The sequence below is a fragment of the Pagrus major genome, chromosome 23, assembly GCF_040436345.1.
Source record: "Pagrus major chromosome 23, Pma_NU_1.0".
NCBI classification, from domain to species: domain Eukaryota; kingdom Metazoa; phylum Chordata; class Actinopteri; order Spariformes; family Sparidae; genus Pagrus; species Pagrus major.
Window position 1 is genome coordinate 1,330,413 of NC_133237.1, and position 26,274 is coordinate 1,356,686.

The 26,274-nt window shown below is 40.6% G+C and overlaps 1 protein-coding gene across 1 annotated transcript in view; it reads left to right on the plus strand.

Moving 5' to 3' along the window:
* rbfox1 (RNA binding fox-1 homolog 1) overlaps positions 1-26,274 on the plus strand; it is a 196,655-nt gene that overhangs the window by 115,433 nt on the left and 54,948 nt on the right. Inside the window, exons 3-7 of the mRNA XM_073494853.1 lie at positions 1,379-1,525; positions 1,715-1,768; positions 4,664-4,756; positions 11,683-11,743; positions 16,809-16,862. Coding sequence (XP_073350954.1) covers positions 1,379-1,525; positions 1,715-1,768; positions 4,664-4,756; positions 11,683-11,743; positions 16,809-16,862 — 409 coding nt within the window. The remainder of the gene's footprint in view (positions 1-1,378; positions 1,526-1,714; positions 1,769-4,663; positions 4,757-11,682; positions 11,744-16,808; positions 16,863-26,274) is intronic.

Below are 26,274 nucleotides of genomic sequence, written 5' to 3' on the forward strand. Positions count from 1 at the left end.
TAGTAGCTCAAAGCTGAATTTTGCACCTAGGTGTGAACAATGGGGAATTCTGGGACACTGAGTTCAGTTCAGAGTCCATTTTGAAATTCACAATGAATGACTTCATCTGTGGGTCCCAACAGCTGCCTGACTAAATGAGCAAGCGCTAACTGTTAAACTCCATAAACCACCTCTGTACTAGATTTCTTGTCGTCAAACTGGCCGCAGTTGGTCTCAGATATTGTTGTGTTATATTGTGTTCTACCGTATACCGGCCGTGTTCACTTGGAGCCCGGTACATTTAACGACTGTTGGCGGTTACTTAAGCAACCATTAACAGCAGCTAGAGGACATTAGAGGGAAAACCAGAAAATATCGTCACTATCAAATATGATGCAGTTTCAGCCGTATCAGTGAATCAAATTATAAATGTTTGTTTTTATAAAGTAATCTGTGAAGCCCATACCCGAGAAACATTTGCTTCTGACATAGAATTTCAGCTCTGGGCCACTCGATCACCGCTTTAAGTTGAAGATTGCTTTATGGGTGGATGGCATGATATTATTGGTTGATATTAGTTGGTTTAAGCTTGTGTTAGCACACGACATCTGGTTTACATGAAGCAGACATGATTGGATTTTGATATAGAAATCCAAAGAAAGGGATTTTTGTTATTTTTTTGCCATATATTGTTAAATAGATTAGGTTAGATTAGATTAGATTAGATTCAACTTTATTGTCATTGTGCACAGTACAAGTACAGAGACAACGAAATGCAGTTAGCGTCGTTTTTCCCTCTGAATTAAAATATATCTGTCCATTCCAGTGGGCAGCAAAAGGTATATTCTACTTTATTGTGTATGTTTAGTTACAAGTATTATTATTTACACTTACAATAATTTTATTTAATCGTCTTCAGATTTTATAAAAATATTGGCCCTTTTTTAAATCTAAGTAGAGGTCCAATAGGCAGAATATGCCCTTTGATACCATTGATGCATGGTGTCCACTGCAGTGATTTTCTATGTAACTCCTTCAAAATAAAATTTTGGGGGAAAAAGTTGGCATGATTTTTCACTTGTTTAAGAGTAAAAGGACATATTAAAAGGAAATAACTCATGCATGAAAGGGCCACTTCTTATCCTTGTTACTGCAGCAGGGACTCCTGCTGATTGGTTCAGGCACCTGCACAGAGGGAGAGCAGACAAAAAATGTGTGTGGTACCACACATATTTCAAATAATATCATATATACAGAAAATGCACAGATGCTTTTGTTGTCAAGCAAACTTTATAGAAATATGTTACAGAATGTTACACATTTATTAAAATTGTATTCATAGATGCTGGAAGAACCTTTGTACATATTTTATTCATGTCCTTGATTCTATGTTTTCCAGCAGACAGATGATACCGCCCAGACAGATAGTCAGCCACCAACACAGACAGTACCTGAAAGCACAGACAGCAAGGCCCAGCCCAAGAGACTTCATGTCTCCAACATCCCCTTCAGGTTTAGAGACCCAGATCTCAGGCAAATGTTCGGGGTAAGTACAACAATATATGACATATGTGACATTTCTGAAATCTGAGACAACCCAGGTTGATTTTTTTGTCAACAAAAACAAGAAAGAAAACTGGTTGTGTTTCATTTTTCTGTTGTATTGATGACAAAGAAAATTTGTCAAGAGATCTGAAAATCAATAATTCCTTTTTTTGTTGTTGTTTCTTTGCAGCAATTTGGCAAAATCTTAGATGTGGAAATCATCTTCAACGAGCGTGGTTCTAAGGTACATACGTGTTGAGTGCAATCTCTGAATTACTTATATTTTACTTTTGTATTAAATGTTTCAGATTCTTCTGGTCCAGAAGAATCAATCAGCACACAAGATTACTTTCAGTCATGTTCTGCTTCTTTGGCTTTGATCTGTGTACTAGACACGAAGAGATGATATTATACATATATTATATACAGTATTTATTGTACTTTTGTTAAGATGGGAGGTACCGGATGGAGGGTTCCTTTAAAGTCTAACTTAATTGATTGACTTGATGATTTATTCATTTATTTATTTATTTAATTTATGTATTTTATTAAAATACATTAGACCTTTCTCAATACAATTTTGGGAAAGTTTGAATTGTGAAGAGCATTCTCGCTGACATCAGCAGCTCAGCTAGGCTTACACTATCAGCTTAAGTTGCTATGTGATGTATGTGATTGTTATGTGATATATTTAAAGTATAACGAAAGTCAATATGATACACCATAATTCAACAGACAAGTTGCTGAGACAATGTAGTGTTGCAGTTGACACATTTTTTTAAACGTACTACAAGAAACTTTTAACCAATTACGAAACAGCCTCAATTCAATACAGATGCCCCTATATGACCTACATACGCAAACAAGACTATCAGCGAGAAAAGGCTGGCTATTTCTGAATAGTTATTCAAGTTTTTCTTCATGCCTGTCATCTGGTAGGTTTTCGACTTATCCGTGTTCTCAACACATTCTCACTCCCAGCTAGCCAAATATGGCAGCTTGGTCAATGGCCTTGAACTTCCAACTGTAATGCTCCGTACCCCTCTGGTGTCCATTTTGCTTGTCAAGGGCTCCGCAATCAAGTTAAAAATTATACGTAATATGCAATGTCTGGTTAGACTTTCAAAATATATCCTTCTGAGAAACAGTTGACATATTATGACATATTACACGGAAACTACTTGGTTAGGTTTAGTAAAAGATCATACTTTGAATTAAGATAACTACTTTCATTTTCATAACGTAAGTGACACAAGTTACATCATTTATGTACGTTAACTTAATTAAATTGCATAACTGATAATTAAATCACAGTTGACTCTTGGTCACAAACAGGATGCAAACCCCAGAAGGAAGTCCACTGTGTGACCCATCCAACCACCCCAAGACTTGGACTTTACTAGCTCTTTACACGAGGGTTGCTCCAAGAAGTGACATTGGAGGGGGTAACTACAGCGTCAAACTTAGAAGGGTAGGGCTACTGACCAGGCTGCTGTATTTGACGCATGGAGAGTTAGAAAGGGTTATTGGATAAGTAATAGAAATAAAACTATTTCCTACGGTGGACTGCTGAGGATGAATTGATAGAGTCACAGAGGAGAGCTGCTCTGTAGTCGGGTGGCACTAAAACATTTCTCTTGTTTAATCTCTTGTCTGAATTTTTAAAAAACGTTTTCCCATTTTTTTTGTTAATTTGGGCGGACCGCCCGAATTAACAAAAAGTAAAAAAAAAAATAAAGTTCCTTGTAGTAGCTTTAAATAGACCGCATATTGAAATGTAGATAGTTTATTTTTCTACCATAAGAAGAAATCTGATTTAAATTTGGGGGCAAACCTACACTTTCTGAGCAAAAGTTGTCAAATACTTGTGTATTTGGATGTCCATACATAGCTAAATTTTGATTTTAAAATGGGACTGATAGCTTTCCCAAGACCTCAAGTGCATTAAGAACGTTGATTAAAAAAGACCTGATATTTGAATCTTGCTCGAGCTACAACACACCAAGATATGTGCAGTCAATTATATACTCAGTGATAAACAACATTAATTAACATCCTTTTATACCAAACTAGACTTTACTTTATCAGAGAGGTTTCTTTTAAAGTCCATAAGTCCTTTTGCTCTTAGTTGATAGCTTTGCTCCCTGTTATTACTTTAGTCTTTTTTACTTATTGCTGATGTCTTGCTGTAAAAAAGTAATTTATTAATAATTTAATATTATACTATTCTTTAATAGATTTAATTGACTCTAAGGCTGTGTTCAGACCAAACGCAACGCAAATTATCCACGCGACTAGATTGCATACAAAGTCAATGACAAGACGCAATTGGTAGCAAACTTGCATCTGATCGCTTCAGGCTGTGCAAATGACGCAATGCGATTTTTCGCTTGATGCGGACACCCAGAGCTATACAATAACACATCTACTCGTACCAGGACAGGACAAAAAAGCAGTCTCAGCACAGCACAGCATAGCTCTTATCGATCCAACTCCACTCAGGGAACAAGCATTTTAAAAGTTGTAGCTTGTTGTTATCTTGGCTTCCTTCTGATCCATTTCTTGCAGTCAGATGACAGGGAAATCTTGTCGTTTTGGGTTCATACCGATGTGGTTCGCGGTTATTTTTATTTGCGTTACTTGCGCGAGTAGACACGATTAAAAATGTATAGCCCTGTCATCAAACTCACACGTTGTGACGCAAATATTTTTTTCGCGTTTGGTCTGAACATGGCATAATATGACTTAATCAGAGGAATCTGTTTGCCCTGCCACCTTGCAATGAGGGTACTCTGCAGTAAAGGCTTTATACTTCACATATACAGTAGTACTCCCCAAGACCTGTAAACACACTTTAATTTGTAAAATTGGTGGTTACCATTTATGACCCATGCGCAGGGTTCATAGCACCAGTATCAATGAATTTCCTTTTCTTTCTAGGCCTGTGAAATATTTTGGATACTGGTTAATATAGAATACTATATAATAATATAGAATTAACATATAACATGGAGCAGAAAATGTTGTTATGTACTGTGCTCCTATGAAAGCAAGTTGTTGTTCACTGCAATGTTGAGTATAATATGTAAAAAATAAATAATGTGAATGTTGTTCTTGCCTCTTTCCGTCCTGCATGTAGGGTTTTGGGTTCGTAACGTTCGAGTATAGCGTGGATGCTGACAGGGCCAGAGAGAAATTACATGGCACCGTGGTAGAAGGCCGTAAAATAGAGGTGCATGTTCTCAAATATTTCTCCTGACTTGTTCCTTCTCCCTGCTCCCTTTTTCCTCTTTGTGTGTGTATTTGTATATTTGTGTGTGTGTGTGTGTGTGTGTGTGTTTGTGCGTGTGAGCATTTGACAATCTGCCACCACATCCCACCTTGCCATCTGTCTCATGGCATCAAATTGTCAAGTCATCCAAACCTCATCACTTCCCTTTCCTTGTGCAGTGTTATTAATCCAGACACAAAAAATGTTGACATACTGCATAACTGCTGTATAACACATTATTGTATGTGAGTGAGTTTGCTTGTTTTTTTGTTTTTTTTCTGTTTGTTTTCTTTTTTGTTCCTTTTTCCTGTTTTACTTGATTTTGTACTGTTAAGGACATTGACCTGACCAAAGGTTTAAAAGTGAATCTCACTTTTCACATTCTCCTGTGTGCTTTGGAGTTTGGCCATGAATGTTCAAAAGAAGAGATGTTCTTATTCATGTTTAATAAAGAAAGGAGCTTTCCCCCCAACATCCTTGAATCTTGCTTATCCATGAACAGAGGAAGTACTTAGGAATTTGATGACACCTGGAGAGCGAAATGCAAGGTTAACAGCTCACATGATTAAGTAGCATGACAGTACCTTAGTGATATTTCAATGTCTTGTGTCCACTTAGAGAAACAACAGCTAGACACTGCCAGTCTTGAAGCATAACGCTGTCCATTTTTGACCTAATATCAACATTATGATTTTAATATCTTAAATCAGGACTGGTGCAAACAGGTTTTTCCACCAAACACCAGAGTTCATATCATCCATTAATAAAGGGCTGCACTTTGTAAGCCTGGATTGGGTAGAATTAGCACTGTCCCATAGTCAGAGGTTTGGGATTTAAGGAGCATTCTTCCATTGCTAATCCCTTGCACCAGGCTTGTCTATTGTACCTACATATATAAAAACATGTATTTCTGTGATTTTACCCTGACAAAGGCTACGATGCCCTGGCACCACAGCAAGTGTCCTCAATCGATAAATCCATCCACCCATCGTTGTGAACGTAGCGATTTTAACCCAAACCACAATGTTACCTCAACATAACCAAATAGTTTTTTCTAACCTAAATGTAACCAATCTGTGACCATTCACAAGGTCTGATACGCCTGTCGCTGGCACGCTGCAACAGTCATGTTGTTATAGGAAAGGAGATGTATGTCGTTTTGGGGGGGTTGCTGGCAATCGACCTATCCAGTTCAGCTCAGCCACAATTTACTACTATGAGCCAAAAAACTCACATCAGGAGGATTCTTTTTCACAGCCCACCTCTGATACTTTGCACACAGTATATCTAGAGCCACTGAAGAGCTAAAAGCTAAACTGGGCTAACTTCAGAAGTACAGGTTTCAGCTCCAACCATACTTTGCAGCAGGAACACAGCGCAAGGGACACACTGTATTCCAAGATTTAGTCCAAGGTCTTTTGTTTTCAGTTCAAGCTTTCCTTACCTTCCCTCCTATGGCAACACCAACATCACTCTTTCACAGCTCTCTACAATAAGACCTCTGAATCAACCCACACTCCTGTTACATTCTCACAAAGACAGCTGCAATTTCCTCTATATATGTACAAAAGGTCTATATAATATTGCTTGTCATCATAATATACTTTGTCCCAGGACCATCTTTACACTTCCAACAATCTGCTCCAGCTTCTGGAGAAAGCAGTTGTGGCTAAATGGGTTAAGCATACGACTCACACCCAGGAGACTAGAATTTGTATCCATTTTGGAACATATTATTATACTGTTCACTTATTATTTGCCCTTTTTCCCAAATTTTCTGTCATTATGTTTTCTGTCACAGTTCAGGTTCAGCCAACAAAAATACTAGTTTTAAGCAACAAACATAGGATAAGATAGACAGTTTCACAATGTTAACCACATCTTACAAAGGCTAACTTCTCCCAAGTGTGTACTTTTCCAGTCTTCTCCCCTGAGTAGCTAAGCAATGGCTAACCTCCTAGTTCCATGGCCACCAGAGCTGATAGTGGCCATTCTAGACAATGCTTGGGTTCAACCAGCTGTGCCATGGCATGTTTCACAGCATCCCAGAAGCTCTCTGCTCTGCTCCACTGACAATACACCCCAAGCATATTGTTGATGGAAGCAGACAGCACACACATCAAGCACAGTGCAGATCGCAGGGCAGGAAGTCAGACAGAGTACAGCATGAAGCATCTCCGTAATCTTCAAACAAATGAAACAATTCAGAAATATTCACAATAAACACATTTAAAACAGACAAACAAAGAAACCATCCAACTACACAGCCTAATCACCCACAGTAGAAGCACAAAAATTAAAAAACGTGATTTGTGAGTTGATGGTTCTGGAGCAACATTAATTATGACATTTCAGGAACAACATCAACACAGCGATATCAGATCGTGCATGTTGAAAGTTTACAGAAGCATATTCGACCTTGCACACTATGGTGCTTACCACTCATCTATTGTACATGTAAATCCTCCATATTAACTTATCACAGGGATATTCCTCTTCTCCTTGTTTTTCTTTCCTGATTTGTCCATTCACATTTTTTACACACCAGCTTATCAAACATTATCACAACATTAGTCTTAACTCTGGGTTTTTGCACCTTTAAAACCCATTTCCGCCTGGCATTAATATATGATCTGTGTCAGGATCATAAAAACATGTTGAAGCAAGCTGTAAAAAGACACACAGAAGAGATTACAAAAGGATGCAATTGCAATGGCCAGTTAAAAAAGATTAAAAAAAGAAGGGAAAAAAAAGTAAGAAATAACTAGAGCCCTACTTCCCTTTGGCTATCCAAGAGAGAGACCTGAAAAGAAATGAAAAGAACTGTAATTTAGGGAGGCCAGTCTGAATAACAGATCCATGAGCCCCAAAAACGATGCACAATGATTTATAATACTCAGAGACAGGATTTTACAGCTCTGGAAAGTTATCACAATTGTTTTGTCTTTCATCTCTACAATCATAGAGTAGAAGATACAAACACTGTGTTCTTATTACAGAGTTATCTACATGGAATCTGCATGTCCTTGTATTTGATTGACCACAGCATCATCTTTGAGGTTGACATTACATTATAGTCCTGCAAAATGTGAGCCAAGTTCAACTTTTTTGCTTGGCAACCCTGCAGTTTTTTTTGTCACAGCCCTTTGCATTGGCACCACTGGTGTGATTTCAGACTGACCTCATTCAAATGACTAAGGAGGCTGCATAGTTTCCTGCAGGGTTGAAGTTGGTCTGAACGCTCACATTGACCTGTGATTCCCCATCTTTTTTGACAGTTCTGCTTGCAGATGTCATTATTCAGATGCTGAACACATGTTCATAGCAAGGAAAAAATGGGACCATGTTAGCCAAGCTATCAGTGCAAGTGATCCCCTTAAAGTCCCATTGCAAGATAGCAGGCTTAGAACACTTATATTTGCAAAAAAGTCCTTCTGCATAAATAAAGTTTGAACATCTTATCGAATTTTACATGGCTCAGTAAAATTTCACTCTCTTGTCTTATTTTGGCTAGCTCAAAGATTGAAAATTCAAGGCGATGTGGTGAAGTAGTGTGCTATGTTATCATGGATCCTACTGCTATTTTTTGCAACACAAGCCCTACTCTGCTTCTGATTGGCTTGTGTCTATTGTTTTTTCAAGATGAAACCAGCCAGAGGTGGTGCTGATTGTGAGCTGTAATTTCTCTGGTAAACTGACCGACCCCTGACCAGCTGTTGTAGCTGCATCGTTTCCAGCCTGTGCTCGCTCCTAAAGCATCAAATACAGCAGCCTGGTCAGCGACCATAGGCTTCGACGTTTGACGCCGTAGGTACCCCTCTAGCATCACTTCTTGAAGTGCTCCTCTATTGCAGTAGTATCAGGAGCAAGAACAGTCAGAGTCAGGGGTGGTTGGGGCTTTTGGGTGGTAAAAACACTGGATTTTGCCTCCAGAGAGTGTAGTTTGTTTCCTGTTTGTGACCAATAGTCAAAAGTAATTTTTTTTTTTATTTATGTAAGTTAACATACGTAAATTAAGTAACTTACCAAACTTATGCCAGTGAGTTACATAACAAATGTTACTAGACTCAGTTTAGTTATTTTAAACCAAAGGATGATCTTTTCCTAAACCTAATCAAATGGTTTGTCAGTAAGCTTTATTTAGTCTAACCAGACATTGCATATAACTTATCATTGTTAACTTGACTGTAGAGCCCGTTACGTGCGAAACTAACACTAGAGGGGTAGGTAGAGACATAAGCCCTTGTCACACAGAGATTCTGCAAAATCGCCGCAACGAAGAATTGCCTTTAAGCCACCTTTGTTTGTTCACTATGAACAAAGCAGCACTGGCATAAAGCCGCTCCAGTGTGTCATTTCATACAGCATGTTGGGTTAGCATGTTTTGCTCTAAATTACATCACATAATCATCATCAGTAAATAGTTGACCCTGTCTGGCTCTCACTCGCAGAGAGGGATGCTGTTTTCCAGGGGGGGGGGGTTCACTGAAGTCTCGGTCAGGAGAACTGACTGTCGCAGTGAATTTTCCTCATTAAATTTGGTGATTTTTCTTATATATAAGTTGCCAGAGACAGTAACTACAATAGTGGAAGGCCAAAAAGACATTGTGAGTTAAAGTTTGTTGCTCGAAATCACGGCACACAATCATTGTCACTAAACTGCGGGAGCTGCCATCTGCTTTTTGGGTGGAAGCGTGACTAAGAGTCGGTTGGACAGACAGGATGACAGCGACTTGTCCAAGTATAAATTTGGTATGTTTTTCCTCATTTAGGTTACTGAAGACACTGCCTTCTACCACATTACTGTTGTTTAGTCTTGTAACTTTGTCCGTTGGGTTGAAGTGTGGGACATTTCTCTTTTATCTGATGAGTGAAGGATCTGTTTAGTTGTCAGACTGTGAATGCCATCAGAACGTCTCACCCCTGTCCCGTGCTGCCGGCTTACCCTTACACACAGAGGTCGTCTCACCTCTGCTGCGGCTCCAATACTACCTCCGCTGGCAGATCAGAGGTGGAATGAAACTGTTCCCGCATTCCACCTCTGTAACTTTCACACAGACAGCGAAGCGGAATATCGCCACAAGATTCCCACCTTGAAAAGGCAGCGTGAAAGTGACCAAAGACCAAGGTGCTGTATTTGATGAGATGGGAGTGAAAACATTTTGGTGTCTATGGGCTATCCAGAGCAGAGATGCTGCTACAGATCATAAACCACTTCATCAGCACCACCACTAAACTACACATAATAAAGGCTATGCTTGACTCAAACTAGTAACTCATGAGTTATCTCAAAACTTAACCAATGATTGCAACCAATCAGAGCCAGAGTAGGGCAGGTCTTGCAAGAAAAGCTTCCGGTCGGATCCATAATATCCGACCGGTGTGGCTCCAGTGTGCTTGCTTTGAAAAAGAATTGCTTAGGCAATGGCCCAGGTAACATAAAAACTGTATGTGATTTAAGATTACATTCATTTACACATTTTTGCACACACGCGCGCATTCTTGCAGATCAATAAAAACTATGTCTTGAAGAAAACATGCTCTGGGTGCCTTCAAAGTGTTTACTGGTTGTTTAGGACTTTATCTGAGAACTTAGCCAATATGTGATTATCTCTGTTGTGAGGCAACTGAGATGTTTTTAGTCCAGATCAATCAGTATGATGGATAAAGACACCTTCTTTGGACAAAATGGTCAGAGTTATGCTTTAAGAAACCAGCTAGCTGCTTGTATAGAGAGAGCTGAAAGAGAGAGTTTGTGCAGTGGAATGATTGCACAGTTTTCTTGGCCTCCTGAGTAAGATGCTGCTTATTCCTTTCTCATCCCCTCCTCCCCCACCATCCTTCCAACAGTAGCTTGTTTAGGGCCCCATCCAACACAGTTACAACGGTAACAGTACACAAACACGTGGGCGGGGCCAAAAGGTTTGGGACTGGTAAGTGTGGGCAAGCAAGCCATTCTGCCAGCATTTCCTCTCTCTCTTCCTCTCTCTTTGGAACGTTTGCAACGCTAAAACTCACGTGACATTTCTTTTTGAATTGTGGTTGAGTTGATGCTGTATATTGACATACATATTTTCTTGCGTGTCGGCGTGCGTGTCCATTCACTAAGTGTTCTCCTGAAATTGCGTGTGCGAGCGATACTGACTGAGATATGAATTCGTTTGCACATCTATCTGAGACTGTTGGAAACCCACTTCTTAATTTATTTCATTTTACAAGACAATGCACCCTTATTTTAATTTACCCTGTTAGCTGTTGTTTGAATATGGAATGATTTGATTGGTTGATTGATTGACTTGGTTGGTTAATTTGAGTACATCTAATTTCTTTGGTCGTTTTAATCCTAATAAATATTCTTGGAATGAATTGAAAGGCTGTTGTCTGAGTGTGAATGCTTTGTGTTGCTTTAGTCACAACAGTTCTTCTCACGTTTTAAGGTTGACTTGATGTTGCATAATGCTCCCAACATATTCTCTTCACCCCTTCCCTCAACAACATTTTCTTTGTTTTTTTTCTCTCCCTCCTCCTCCCCACCGCATGCATCTATACATTTACAAAAAATAATTTTGCCAAGTGCATCTGTTGTTCCGTTTCTTTTGTCTGTATGTTATTGAAATGTCACTATTATTGGGGAGAGCATGCTGGAAACGTCATAAAATATGAAAGAAAATATGCAAATGGAAAAATATTTATTTGGATGTGTTTTTAAGTGTTTCTGAATGCAATTTTGAAAACACACAAATGACATGGGTGTTTGCCATGATACAGTGTACTGCTTCCTTTTATTACATTAGGAAACTATGCATGCAAGTTTTCTCTTACAAGTATAGGACTTACTATGAAAATATTAGTGTCATAACTCATGGACCCCTCTTTATCTGCTGTAGGTCAACAATGCAACAGCCCGAGTAATGACAAATAAGAAGACTGTCAACCCATATGCAAATGGTAAGGCTGAGTCAATGTTTACAGTGCATATGAAAAGATTAATCTTGTAAATTTTCATCTTTCATTGATTGTCCATCTTTAAATCAACACAGGTTTAATCTGCCTTTTTTGACACTGATCAACAGAAAAATAACTATTGCTATTGATAAATAAAATGAAAACAGATCTAAACTAAGTGATCTAAATTAATTACAAATCTAAACTGCAAGATACATGTTGCATAAGTATTCAACCTCTTTAATAGGACACATGGAAATCATCACTCATACAGCCAGATTCATCTTTGTGTAGTTGAGGGGTTTTTTGATTATGGTGTAAGTATAAAAACAGTTTTCAGTAAGAAAACAGAAGGTCCTACTTTTACAAGACAAGACAATGCAACTGAGCTTGGGCTGTCAAGCGATTAAAAAGAAAAAAAAATCGAATTGATTACAAGCTTTGTGATTAATCAACCAAAATCAATTGCACATGCCAGTATTTGCCTAAAACATTTAAAATGATTTCAATGCAAAATAGATTTTGGTGGATGAGTGAATCAACAAATAAATGGAAATTCTAAACTTTAAAAGGAGGTGATACTTTAAGCTTGTAGTACTCCTTGCTGAATAAACTGCACAAAACGGTGCTCCTGTCACGAGTTCCATCTGGACGTTTTCTGAAGCCCAACTCAAGTGTGTTTTGGTATTTCTATGATCTTTCCTGACAATGTTTTAGAACATAACTTAATTTTCTGCTTGAACTGAAAAAAATTAAGCTGTCGCCAAAATGGACTACAATCTGCGACTTGTCATCACACCAGAAGCCAAGCTTTGTCTTCTGGTGTTAAAAGAGTGACGTGGCTCCTTTTAAGAATAGGCCAGTTTGTATTGAGTGAGTGTAAAGTGACGGTTGGTGGCTGAGCTCAGAGCAGACAGCTGTTAGTCACCGGAGCAGACATAATGTTTAGCACAGAAGTTGTCTGGTGGCAGTAAATGTACAGTACAGGTTACAGTTTGACCATGAATATACTCTACAGCTCCTTACTACACAAGAAGACCTATCACTATCACTACTAATATACATGCTATTTGTATCCATGCTAATATTCATGCTATCTTTATCCATGGTAATGATGTTAATCATGCTGATACGGCAGTCTGCTAGCGATGGCATAATGTCTGACTATTCACTACAACCCATTCTTGGTTTGAGAATGGACAAGGGACAGTCTGAAATCAGCCTGGGGAAGCTTCGGTGTTCTGATGAGTGCGACACTGAATTTTTCATCATCATACCGAAACTCCATGTTTGGTGTTTGGTGCACTGCATCAATAACACAGCCTCTCCTCTCCAGCGTGGAGATGACAGCCTCATTCTGTGGCGATATTTCTCCGTAGCAGGCTTTGATAGACTTGTGAGAGTATGTGAAAAACTAATGCAGATACATACAGTAAAATCCTGGTAGAAACCCTGATGCATATATGATTTGTTTTTCACCAGACAATTGTCTCACGCATTAAGCCAAAGATATGCATGAGCTGTTCAGTTACAACAACGTTAAAGTCCTGCAGTGTCACAGTCAGACTTCAGATCTATCAAGAATCTGTGGCTGGATGAAAAAGGCTGTTCACTGATGATGCAACGTGGCAGAGTTTAAACAGTTTTGTAGATAAAAATGGGGAAATTTTTCAGTGTCCATAGTGCAAAGCTAATAAAGACATATCCACTATCACGGCTGCAATTAATGCTAATGCTTTTAAGTATTAACTTAACCAGACATCTATATATTTTGTATTTTGCTATTGTAATCAACTTATACTTTATAAAAATATGTTCTTACTTTGGCATTCAACAGTCCTTTTATTTTGATTAATGTCAGAAAACCCAAATTAGATTTTACAAATGATATAATATTTTTAACTCCCCCTCAGCACTACGAAGAGGACATGGGTGAAAAACACAAAACAGTTTCTGGTGAACACGAGATAATGTCGTGATAGCATGATAAAGTCTTGTTCACACGAGGGAGATTTTCTGGGATATCAGCAAATGGCCTTCCCTCAACGCATCCCACCCCTCCACCCCAGCAACATACACATATAGCACAAATTGTTAATGTTCTCAGTCATCCAGGTCATGGTAGTTCTAAGTGCTGTATCCTAGGCAACTGGACGTGTTTCAGTTTCTTGAAGACGTTTCACCTCTCATCCAAAAGGCTTCTTCGGTTCTAACTAACTGGCGGGGAGTTGCAGGCTTTTAAACTCTGTGTGGGAGTGTCCTTACAGAGTCGTTGAGGACACGTGAACTCTGAGTTTTAGAGTCGTTAGGGCCACTAACGACACTAAAAATCGGCCTTCATGTGGGTTGCTAGGGCTAGGTGAGCCCAGGTGTGGATGGTTGTTAAGCTGTCTGGAGAGGGAGCTCAGTACTGCATTGTAGGTGGGTGATAAGTAATGTTGTAGTTCACCTTCTCTGTTCAAATACGGTCATTCCAGTTTGACATAGATGGATTATTTTACTCCTCTACGATACAGCACTTAGAATAGCACAGATTCATAGAATAAATACAAGGATGTGGAAATAAATGACTTTATATTAGTCTTAGATTCATAGCTCACAGTACAATACATTTTTTTTTAAAATGTCCAAAAGCAATCAAAAGTCAATATCTTTAAGTCCAAACATCGTGTAGGTGAACCTTCAAAAAAAGAAGAAAGAAGATAAAATGATGCAAGACTAACGTCTGTAGAGTGGAGGATGAGCAAGTAAGCGCGGGGGCAAATGTACTTATTGTAAGTCGCTTTGGACAAAAGTGTCTGCTAAATGCCCTAAATGTAAATGTAAATGTAATGTAAAAAAAAAGTGAAGGTCTCGCACCAAGCTAACCGAGATTATATTATTTCATATTCTTGGCATCCATTTCATCCACTTTCAACAGCAAACTTAGCAGAGGGCTTGAGCAAGTGCAGGAATGAGTGGCATGTCAGGCAGAGTCATTTGTGCACACTCACCTCTGGGTTGGGTTGGTACCATGACACATATCCTACAAGGCACTGAGACACTCTCATTTGATTTGTATCACTATGAAATTGGGAGGTTAACGGGAGAAATTACTAATTGGGAGCACAGCAGGAGAAAGGGTTTAAAATAGCTGGCAGTTATGTTCTTGGTAAACACAGTTTGCCCATGCATCTAAAAAAACATATCTATAATGCAAAGCGAAAGCCATATATCAACAAGATCAACAAACGTGCCAACTTCTGTGGGCCTGAGCTCACCTAAGATGGACTGATGCAAAGTAGAAAAAGCATCCTGTGGTTTGAGCAGAGGAGAGTCCACATTTCAAATTGGTTTGGGTTGTGTCCTCCAGGCTAAAGAGGAGATGGACTGTCCACATTGTTACCAGTGGAAAGTTCAAAAGCCAGCATCTGTGATGGTATATGGGTTAGTGCTCATGGTTTGGATAACTTGCACATATGTGAGGGCACCATTAATGCGGACAGGTACATACAGGTTTTGGGGCAACATGCTGCCATTCAGCCAATGTCTATGTCAAGGATCACTGCTTATTCCTGCAAAACACTGCCAGGATACACTGTTAGCCGTTAGCAGGGAGATAGCTAATTGGTTATAAAATATGTTGTTTTACCTTGAAATTTGGCCTCATGTCCATCCTGATTCTCACTACCCAGTGTCAATTGCTGATCAAACAGGAAGCAGTGAAATGATAACGACTTGTCAGATTCTCTACATTTATACAACATGCCAGGAAAACAGCAGTATGACATTTGAGCTTCCCATCCTGAGCATGATGTCAGAGGAAAATGGCCACTGTGTGAATATCGTCACTTTAATTGATTGCTATGATATTTGATCCGTACATTCATTCATTCATGGATGGACAATGATCACTTTCTTGATCTTTTAACTATTGATCTAATACCATCACTGGTACCATCACCAAAAACTGTATTTTGATTATGGTTTTTTAACATCCATTCTAATACCTGCACAATTAATGACATTCCCATTAGTCTCAGTTATTCTTTGTGTTTAGTTTTAATTAGCAAGTGTTAGCTTGCTAGCACACTAAACTAAGAAAGGGAATATGTACAATGGTCATAATGAGCATTATACCTACTTATCATACACATGTTAGCATGGTCACTGAGTTTCTTGCTTTGATTTTATTAGTGCTCAAAGCTTCACTCATAGAAGAGGAGGATATTACATCCTCTCCTCTTTTACATCCTCTGCTAATTCAATTATAAATCTGTCTGCCAACTATATGGAAATGTAATACTAAAGCACTGGAGTACCCCTTGAACCAAGGTGTATCTGCTATTACTATGTTGCTGTTGTTCCCAGGACATAGAATAGAATAGAATAGAATAGAATAGAATAGAATAGAATAGAATTGTAATGTGGTTCCAGGACCATCTTTGCAACTGACAATCATGTTGTTGTCACTCAGGTGACTAGGGTACATATCCCAACAGCTATGTATATTTATACTGTTTACTTTTCACAAGGTTCACTTATTATTTTCCATTTATTTTCAGTTTTCTCTCAATGTTTGGTTAGGTTTATGTAACTCTCAACTTTTTTGTTCATGTTCAATGGATAATATATTTCCCTCAAAAATATCACTTTTGCTTCAGTTTCCTTTGTTATGATTTCATAACCTTTCTGTTTATTCCTTTCTGGACACATCTACATGGTAAATGGTCTGGTAAATTTATCTATTCTCAGACTAAACATGTACAATTAGGATTTTTAAATGAGCCAGAGTGAAACATCAGGTTCCCCTGAGTCAAATGGTATTTGGCACTTGATGATTGAAAGTTAGCTGCATAAAAAATGTATTGTCTGCATAAAATTGCAGTAAAAATAAAATGTCTTGGCAACTGACATGTTAACGACAAATGCTCTGTTTATTAAAAGTGCATGTGACCTTAGTGTGTTCTAAATATCTGAATACATTCCCAGGGAGATGAACGTTGAGTCAGAACATACCAGACATAATCTAAACACAATAAAACACCTTTCTTGTTCCGTCTCTTTGTCTTTGTCTGTCTTGTTTTAGGCTGGAAGCTAAATCCAGTGGTCAGCGCTGTCTACAGCCCAGAATTCTATGCAGGTAGGAGGACATGCCCTTCTCCATGTGTCACCATCTCCTTTGTCTCTATCTTCCTCCTCCTCATCCGTTTTGTTCTTCAGTTTCTTCGACATCTTAATTTTCTCCCTCTCCTCAGCCCCCCACCCCACTCATTTTAACCTCCATCACCTCTCCGTTTAATTTTTCCTTCAGAGCAACATGCAACCAGGCAAAGTCTGTTTTTAGCCTGAGAAGTATGCTGAGTCGCACACATGCAACAACAAACTGTCATCTCTGCTACAAAACAAGCACATTTTGCAACCCCCACAGCCACCCTCAAGCCATCTTCAGTCTAGGCTATCCTACCATTCACCTCCCCAGAATCTTAACCACCACCCTACCCCCCACACTGTCATTAACCATGGGCATTAAAGCTATGGTCTACCATGTGAAAGATTGATCATTATTATTAACATTATTTAGATGGTGGCTATGGCCCAATAGTACGACCTACACAATGTGAAGAGCAAAAGGAACCAAATAAATCCATTCTCTCTAGCGCCTGCAAAACTGCAAAGAATTTGACCAATAGCAGCCATCCGGTCCGGATGGGAGTTTCCCCTTGCTCAAATTTGCACTCTCTCTCTCGGACCCTCCATCCAATCCCCTCGCTCACTCTCCTGCTCCTGGTCACGCCTCGTCCCAACCCACTTCCGCATTTGAAACTACAAGTGGGCAAGAGGTTTGTTTGGCCCTGAGCAATTCAGGTATGGAGGGACAGAGCGACAGTAGCAAGCGGCCTCTGCTTGCCCCACCGGCAAAGGCTGAAAGAAAGCGCAAGTCTGTCACTGAAAAGACAGACACAAAGCGGAGATGCGACATAAAGAGGTCTCAAACCCAAGTAAACGTTGGGTCATCGTTTGAACGGTGGCGAAAGCTCCGTGAAGATATGGACCTGAAAAGCGATGCTGATACAGCGGAGTTTTTGTTGAACAGGTGGTTGTTGGATGTTGTGGATGTTGTGACACAGATAACTTTCATGCTGATGCTGGCTTATGACTGCGAAAGCTGCCGTTAGTTTTTTTCTGTGTTATTAGACGGCGTCGAAACAATTTCTGTCTCTGCAATATTGGCAACACTTGTTTACTTGTTCGACGGAGACGTTAGCCTCTATGTTAGCATTGTAAGCTAAAATTGCTATCATGTTTACACCAAATCAGCCTATTTATTTGCTCGTGGCAGCTAAATGAAGCAGCAATGCAAGTAAGATGAATGAAACCCTCCGCTTCACGTTGGGGTTTCATTCATCCTGTCCGGATTTATTTCTCCATAACAACCTCTCGCCTGGTCACTACTCAACTGTTTTGCTAACCCTCCTCCCGGTCTTGTCCATTTGTTTTCAGCAAAGCCTTTGCTAAATCAATATGATGGATTATCATATATGCATTACGGTGTGTGTATTTGTGTGGTCTTATCTGTCATAAACAAGAGATTACGGTTTACGGGGCACATTTGTGTCGCGGATGCTAATGACGTTACGCTAGCTTGGCTATGGAGCTTAGTTTCAACGTGCATTGTAATAACTTTACCTGTGAATCCGACATCGTTACTCCACATTCAAAGCTGGCGCTGTATTTGGTTTCTGCTGGCCGGCTTGTTGCTCTTGTTGCTTGTTGTGGGAGGGGGTGTGTCGTGGGAGGCTCCGAGGGGAGGGCGATACGAGCTCGGAGGGGAGGGATTAAGGAGCACAGAGGGGAGGGGTGTGTGTGTGTGTGTGTGTGGGGGGGGGGATGCTTTTTTCAAATCTTTCTCAGAACGTAGACCATACCTTTAAGATGAAATATACTTGGATTTTGTGTTAAAAAGGAACAGAGACAGATAAGAGTGCAGCAGACGAGAGGAGGATAGAAGGAAAGCAAAGGACAAGAGAGAAGGAAATCTAATTGTCTAATTTTCTACAAGGACATTAAAATGTATGAAATATATTTTTTAAATTGAAATCAATATTTTCAATTTCTCCAGACAGTCGTTTGCCTAATCCACCCCCACATTGTTCTAATTACAAAATGGCTTTGTATTGATTTACCTTTGTTTCACCTTTCAAGTATCCAAAATGCTATTGGGGCGTGTGTGTGTGTGTGTGTGTGTGTGTGTGTGTGTGTGTGTGTGTGTGCAAGGAGTGTACAAGCTTTTCAGGCTTTTTCTCTATTAGTAACTTGTGCTATAATATCATGCTATGATTGCCAGGACCGGTTCTAGTGGTTAATTGGTTCTAATATTTTGATAGCAGAGCAGATTAAGATTCACAAGGCAGTGTTGAATATTCATCAAATTACCACATCAAATTTTATTTGTTAACTGTCTAAACTCTTTCAAAAGAAAAAAAAGAGCATAGTGAGATTTTGTTTGCTGACTTTTATGAAGCTGACTTTTATGAACCCTTCCCTGACAATGCTCTGCTTCTTTGTGTAACCCTTATGAAAGTACAGCTTTGGGTTTACTGATTATTATTTGTTTGTTTGGCCTCATAGTAAATAAGTTTCATTTTAAGATCTGAATTTATGAGGAGAACTGTGTTTCAAGGTGACTGTAGTAGCTTAAATAGCCGCTAGAGGGCGCTTTATGTATGTGATATGAAGTAAATCCAGTAGACGTGAGCATTGCATGCTGGGATCGAGACACCTCAGCTAATCCTGATGCTAACATGATCACAATACAGTCACGAGTCAAGTTGATGACAGTTTATGGAAGAAATACTGCTTTGTTCTCATGTTTACGAGTCTGTACGTGTCCGAAGTTGTTGCCAGAGGGTTCCAGACCGGATTTGTTTTCTTTTGTTTTATATGATTGAGGACTCCGGTGAGTGTACTAGCTTAGCATGCTACGTTGCTAACGGACATGTAATTCTTTCATTTCGGTTATGATTAAGCAATATTGAACCTTTCTTTATCATCAAAAACCAATCGGAGTCAACTGTAAATGTTATGGAGATGTTGTAATGAGTGAATATGCCGAGTTTTGTGTTTTAGAAATGCATTTATTTTTCACGTGAGGAACGGTAATTTTTACTTCGTCATTTCTAGGGTCATGTTCAATGTTGGGAAGTTAAACCTGGGCTAATGCTCATGATTTGTACACGTATGGGTTTTTCCTGGTATAAATGATGTGTTAAGTTCATGTTAAGATGATTAAAAATGCATAAGTGTGAATGAGAAAGACATGATTGATTGGAGGTAAAGGATAATTTGTGTAACATGATTTATTAATACTGTTAAGGAAAAAGGAAAAAGCACAATTATGTCTAAGGTTTTAATGTCTTCATCATTCCTTTTGTGGTCAGTATTATAAGTTACACTTGAGTTAAAGAGAAAAAGAGAGCTACGATACTGTACAGTAATTGATGATTTATAATTAATTTTATTTCCTGCTATGGCAGATTGTTTTTTTTGATTTGCTGGATCTGCATTCTGGGACAGTGTAGATTCCAACCAGGGTTCCTGTCTGACGCGAGGCAGGGTTAGAGAGGATCTGGAATTCTCCATCTCCATCATCTTCCTGAAGATTCATGCCTAGAGTAGATAAGATCTAAGCTGCGTGCAGCAAGCATACAAACAAACACACACTCTACCCGGGTAGCACACACTTCGACGGACGTGGATACAAACTAAACACTTTGGACTGGACTTTGACGAACATTGATATCAGACAGCAATAAGCTGTGAAGGGACACTTTACTTTCAGTTCTTTTATTTCTTTATACATATACATATATATATATATATATATATATACATATATATATATATATATATACATATATATGTTGGAGCATTGAATCTGAACTGTGATTCCACTTTTTGTTGATTGTGAAAATAAATATCCCTGTGTTTACCTTTTACACTAACCCATCTCTTGCTCCTTGAGTTGAACCTGAGTACAGTAGTCAATTAAGTGTTGTTCTTACTGCGTTACATAAAGTTCTTTTGGCAAGCTAGCCAGGAGCGAGGGTTATATAGGTTAACTGTACAATACGAACTGTCATTTTAAACACAGGAAATTGCTTACTGATTAGTCTGATTATCTCCATTATTAGTTTTTTCCCCCCTTTTTGCCCCTCCTAACCTGAACTGAAGCAAAGGAAAAGACAATGGCAGACATTGATGACAAACTGTCTGTATGTGTGTCTGGCTTTACCAGTGGTGATGCAGACTAGGACAGTATGGTTTCCCTTGAGAAATATGGCCCAGTAGCTCGAATGAGGGGAGAGTAAAACACAGGAGCATCAAGTGGAGAAACAGTCATTGTGGACTTCAAATCAGTAGCTGCAAGAGCCAATATTGAGACACTTCTCCCTATGGAAGTAGTGAATGTGACCAATCCGAGTGTAAAGTGGCAGGTAGACCATGTTAAAACAACAACACAATTCACTAAGCAGACTGCAACAGTCCTCTGTACATCCTCCCTGACTCCAGTGACAGCAGTGACTCTGATAGTAGTGCCCTCTCAGACCACAGCACCGCACCCCTCAAACCTGCTACAACACCCAACCCAAGTAAACCAGGTGCAGTTAAAAAGGGATATACTGTACCTGCAAGTCCAACTAATCCAACATTAAGCAATGAAGTAACAAACCCACCTGAGGTGCAACGTGTTGTAGTGGAACACGTGATCAAGAATCAGCCCACCTCCAAATGGATGAGGACATTCTCTGGCAAAGTACCCAAGCCCCCAGGTGAGGCAGATTATGAGACATGGTCATTACATGCAGAATTGATGTTTGATGATGACATTCTATCAGTTGATGTGCAACGTAGAAAAATACTAGAGAGCCTGCTTCCCCCAGCTTCAGACGTGGTAAGGCAACTTGGTACCTCTGCACATCCCAGACATTATGTGCAGCTGCTCGACTCTGCATATGGACTCGTGGAAGATGGGTAGGAGGTATTTGCAAGATTCTTAAACACAAATCAGAATACAGGGGAGAAGGCATCTGATTATCTACAGAGATTGCAGAGTCTTCTGTGCATAGCTGTGAAGAGAGGTGGTGTAAAACAGGTGAATGCAGACTGACACCTACTGAAGCAGTTCAAGCATGGTTGCTGGGACCACAGCCTGGTCTTACAGCTGGAGTTAAAAAATGAAATGCCTCCCAACTTTGCAGAGCTGTTGCTGCAGGTACGTACAGAAGAGGACAGGAGAACATCTGAACTTGATAGGATACAGCGTCACTTTGGCTCCTCCAAGAGCAGGCCTTCTGTAAATGTTCATTCTGTTCCTGACATCTTTCCCTATGATTCCAATGCCAGCTTACTGCAGTCATACATCTCTGAAACTGAACGCTTGAGAAAACAAGTGGCTCAGCTACGGATGCAGCTCCACAGCAAGAAATCAAGAAAAGAGGAAAAACAAGGATTTAAAGCTGCAGTACCCACAAATAGCTCACCTCCACCAGTAGCTGAAGCACAGGCTCATCAAGTGATGTCACAGAACACACTCCCTCCAAGACCTCAGCCAAAAGCCTGGTTTTGTTTTAAGTGTGGAGAGGATGGCCACGTTGCCAGGAACTGTGAAAAGCCCATGAACAAAGCCCTCGTAGACCAAAAATACGCCGAACTCAAACTCAAGCAGGATGAGTGGAAGGCAAGACAGCCTTTAAATTGGAACAGGTTCCAGTAACAGGACATACTGGAACTGAGGACACAGAGAAGAGTCCCATGTTAAAATGGAAATGTGAAACCAAATGTCAACAAGCCATGGCTACCGCACGTCGGCTTGCAAGAAGATTGGTTGGCTCGAGACATGTAGCCAAAGTCACAGTTGGCGGAATTCCGCAAAACTGTCTAATGGATGGAGGCTCACAGGTCACAACCATCATCAAATGCTTTCATGAAACTTACTTACCTTCGCACCCCATCATTTCCACAGAGGACCTCTTACGCATAGAGGGAGCTGCAGGTCAACTCATCCCTTACCTTGGCTGCATTGAAGTTGACATAGCTTTCCCAGAACATTTTACAGGAGAGCCTAAAGTGGTCACAACGCTGGTTCTAGTTGTCCCAGATCCCAGAACCAATGTTGAGGTTCCAGTTCTCATCGGCACTAACACCCTTGACATCCTGTATGCAGTTTCAATGAAGGGACAACAGTTTCACCAGACTGTGAATATGCCTCACTCGTCAAACATCTACAGAGCATCTACCTCAGCAGGGCACAACAAGAGGGTCAAGTGGGCAGAGTGAAATTACAGTCCAGGAACATCGTAGTCATTCCGGCTGGAAAGAAAGTTTCATTAAATGGCCGTGCAAGACATGTTCCCACTATGCATGGTGTGCCTCTCCTGGTGGAGCCCCCCACCAAGTCCAGTCTACCAGGTGGCTTGATACTCTGTAGTTACATCATGGCAAGTCCACAGCAGACCTCTTTCAAAGTCCCCATCCTCCTCAAGAATGAGTCTGCACACGACATCACAGTTCCAGCCCATCAAACTCTGGCAGAGCTCTCAATGCCACTATCCATCTCTCCATTGACCTCCACCAATGACATCAAAGGGGAAGTACAAAACTCAAACCAGACCAACACTACTGCCCAGTGTTTCACAGCTGGTCAAGTGAATCCTGAAAACTTGATCAAGTTTGGTTTTACTGACTCCCCTATGTCAGAAGAATGGAAAGACAGGATTACCAGGAAGCTGAATTCAATTCCTGGAGTCTTCACAAGGGGAGATCTTGACTATGGGCACACGACAGCCATAAAGCACAAGATCCGCCTCTCTGACCCGACGTCTTTCAAACAGAGAGCAAGGCCCATCCATCCATCTGATTACGAGGCGGTTCATCTCCATCTGAAAGAGCTGTATGATGCAAACATCATAAGGGAGTCAGAGAGTCCATTTGCTTCGCCAGTTGTCGTAGTGAAGAAGAAAAATAGACAAATCCGCCAATGTGTGGATTACAGAAAACTGAAAAGCCAGACAATCAAGGATGCTTATGCTCTGCCACACATCGAAGAGGCGTTTGCATCCCTGACAGGAGCAAAGTGGTTTTCTGTCATGGATTTAATGTCAGGCTATTATCAAGTGGAAACGGAAGAAGAGGATAAACATAAAACTGCCTTTGTCACGCCAATGGGCTTTTGGGAGTTCAATAGGATGCCGCAAGGAGTAACCAATGCCCCAAGCACCTTCCAGCGAGTTATGGAAAAGTGTATGGGCTCGCTAAATCACAGAGAAGTGCTGGTATTCCTGGATGATCTCATTGTGTTCTCCAGTATCCTGGAAGAACATGAGGAGCGGCTTTTGAGGGTGCTGAACCGACTAAGAGAGTTCGGTCTCAAAATGGCACCAGAAAAAAATGCCATTTTTTCAAAAAGGATGTGAGATACCTGGGGCACATAGTGTCAGAGGATGGCCTAAAAACAGACCCTAATAAGATCGCGGCACTCACCTCATGGCCCCGTTCAAACAACATATCCGAGTTGAAGTTGTTCCTCAGCTTCACAGGATACTATCGGAGGTTGTTAGGGACTACTCCAAGATTGCAAAGCTTCTAAATGACTTGACGGCTGGGTACGTCTCTGCAAAGAAAAAGAAACATGAGAACACATCAAAAGGTCAAAGGTCATTCTCTAATGCTGACTTAAAGAAACCTTTTGATGAGAAATGGACGCCCTCATGTGAGAAGGCATTTAAAACCCTCATTGAGCGATTGACAACTGCATATATGCTGGGATTCGCAGACTCAAAGAAGCCATACATACTCTACACAGATGCTAGCTCACATGGACTTGGAGCTGCTCTGTACCAGGAGCAAGATGGTCAAATGAAGGTCATTGCATATGCCAGTCGAGGGTTATCCAACTGTGAACGCAGGTACCCCACTCACAAGCTTGAGTTCCTCAGCCTCAAGTGGGCAATCACAGATAAGTTCACTGATTACCTCTATGGAGTGGAGTTCAGTGTGCTGACTGACAATAACCCCCTGACTTACGTTTTGACCTCTGCAAAACCGGACGCCTGGGGTCATCGTTGGCTTGCTGACCATTCCAACTTCAATTTCAGCATCAGATACAGGGCTGGCAAAAAGAACCAGGATGCAGATGGGCTATCAAGACGTCCACATGCCCCTGCAGAAATTGCTAACAGTGCAGCAGTTGAGGATGAATGAGTGTGGCAGTTTATGTCAAAGTTTGTGAAGGAGGGAAATGAGGACACTTTCCCAAAGGAGGCTATCATAGCCATCTGTGAGAGACATCAGCTGGACAAACTAACTGAAACAGAGAAAGGAAGCGGTCACTTACCTGTCATTGTGGAGTGTCTAACAATGGATGGGCGTGCTATCTGCCCTGAATATGCTCAAGCCGACCTGCTTCCTGGATCCACCACACTTCCCAGAATGTCTCAGCAGGATTTGGCTATGGAGCAGAGAAATGATCCAGCAATCAACAGAGTAATAGACATCGTCAGAGCAGGTAAACACCTCACTTACCGTCTCCGGCAGAAAGAGGAAAGGGAGGTGCAGTTACTGCTCAGAGTTCAAGACCAGCTGATATTGAGCGATGAAGTTCTGCATAGAAAGTGCAAGACTGAGAATCAGCCCACCTTCCAGCTCGTTCTCCCGACGAAATACAGACAAATGGCACTGATGAATCTCCATGATGATGTTGGTCATTTGGGGTATGAGAGGACAGTAGATCTGGTACGTGCACGGTTCTATTGGCTGAGGATGTGTTTAGAGGTTGAGGAGGAAATCAGAATATGTGAAAGGTGCCTTCGATGCAAGGCAAGGGCAGAGAAAGCAGCTCCCCTTGTCAACATCAAGACTAGCCGGCCACTTGAGTTAGTGTGCATGGACTATCTCTCCTTGGAGCTAGACGGCCATGGCACAAAGAACATACTTGTGATAACTGACCACTTCACAAAGTATGCTGTCGCAGTCCCCACCTCTGACCAAAAGGAGAAAACAGTGGTCAAAGCACTATGGAACAACTTCTTTGTACACTATGGCATACCGAAACGCTTACAAAGCAATCAAGGCCGCAACTTTGAATCTGCTGTCATCAAAAACCTCTGTGACCTCTTGGGGATAAAGAAATCGAGGACGACCCCTTACCACCCACGTGGTAATCCAGTACAGCATTTCAACAGGACCTTGTTGGCAATGCTTGGAACCCTCGAAGAAGTGGATAAAGTGAAGTGGCGTGACTATGTGCAGCCATTAGTCCATGCCTATAATTGCACAACAAAACGACACTACTGGATTTTCCCCTTACCAACTAATGTATGGAAGACAGCCGAACCTGCCTATTGATGTGACATTTGGACTACATCCTGAAGGTCAGAGGAAAGTCACTCATAGCGAGCATGTGAAAAAACTCAGAGAAACACTAGAGGAGAGTTACAGACTGGCTGTTGAGCACAGTGATAAGACGGCTCTACGCAACAAACAGAGGTATGACT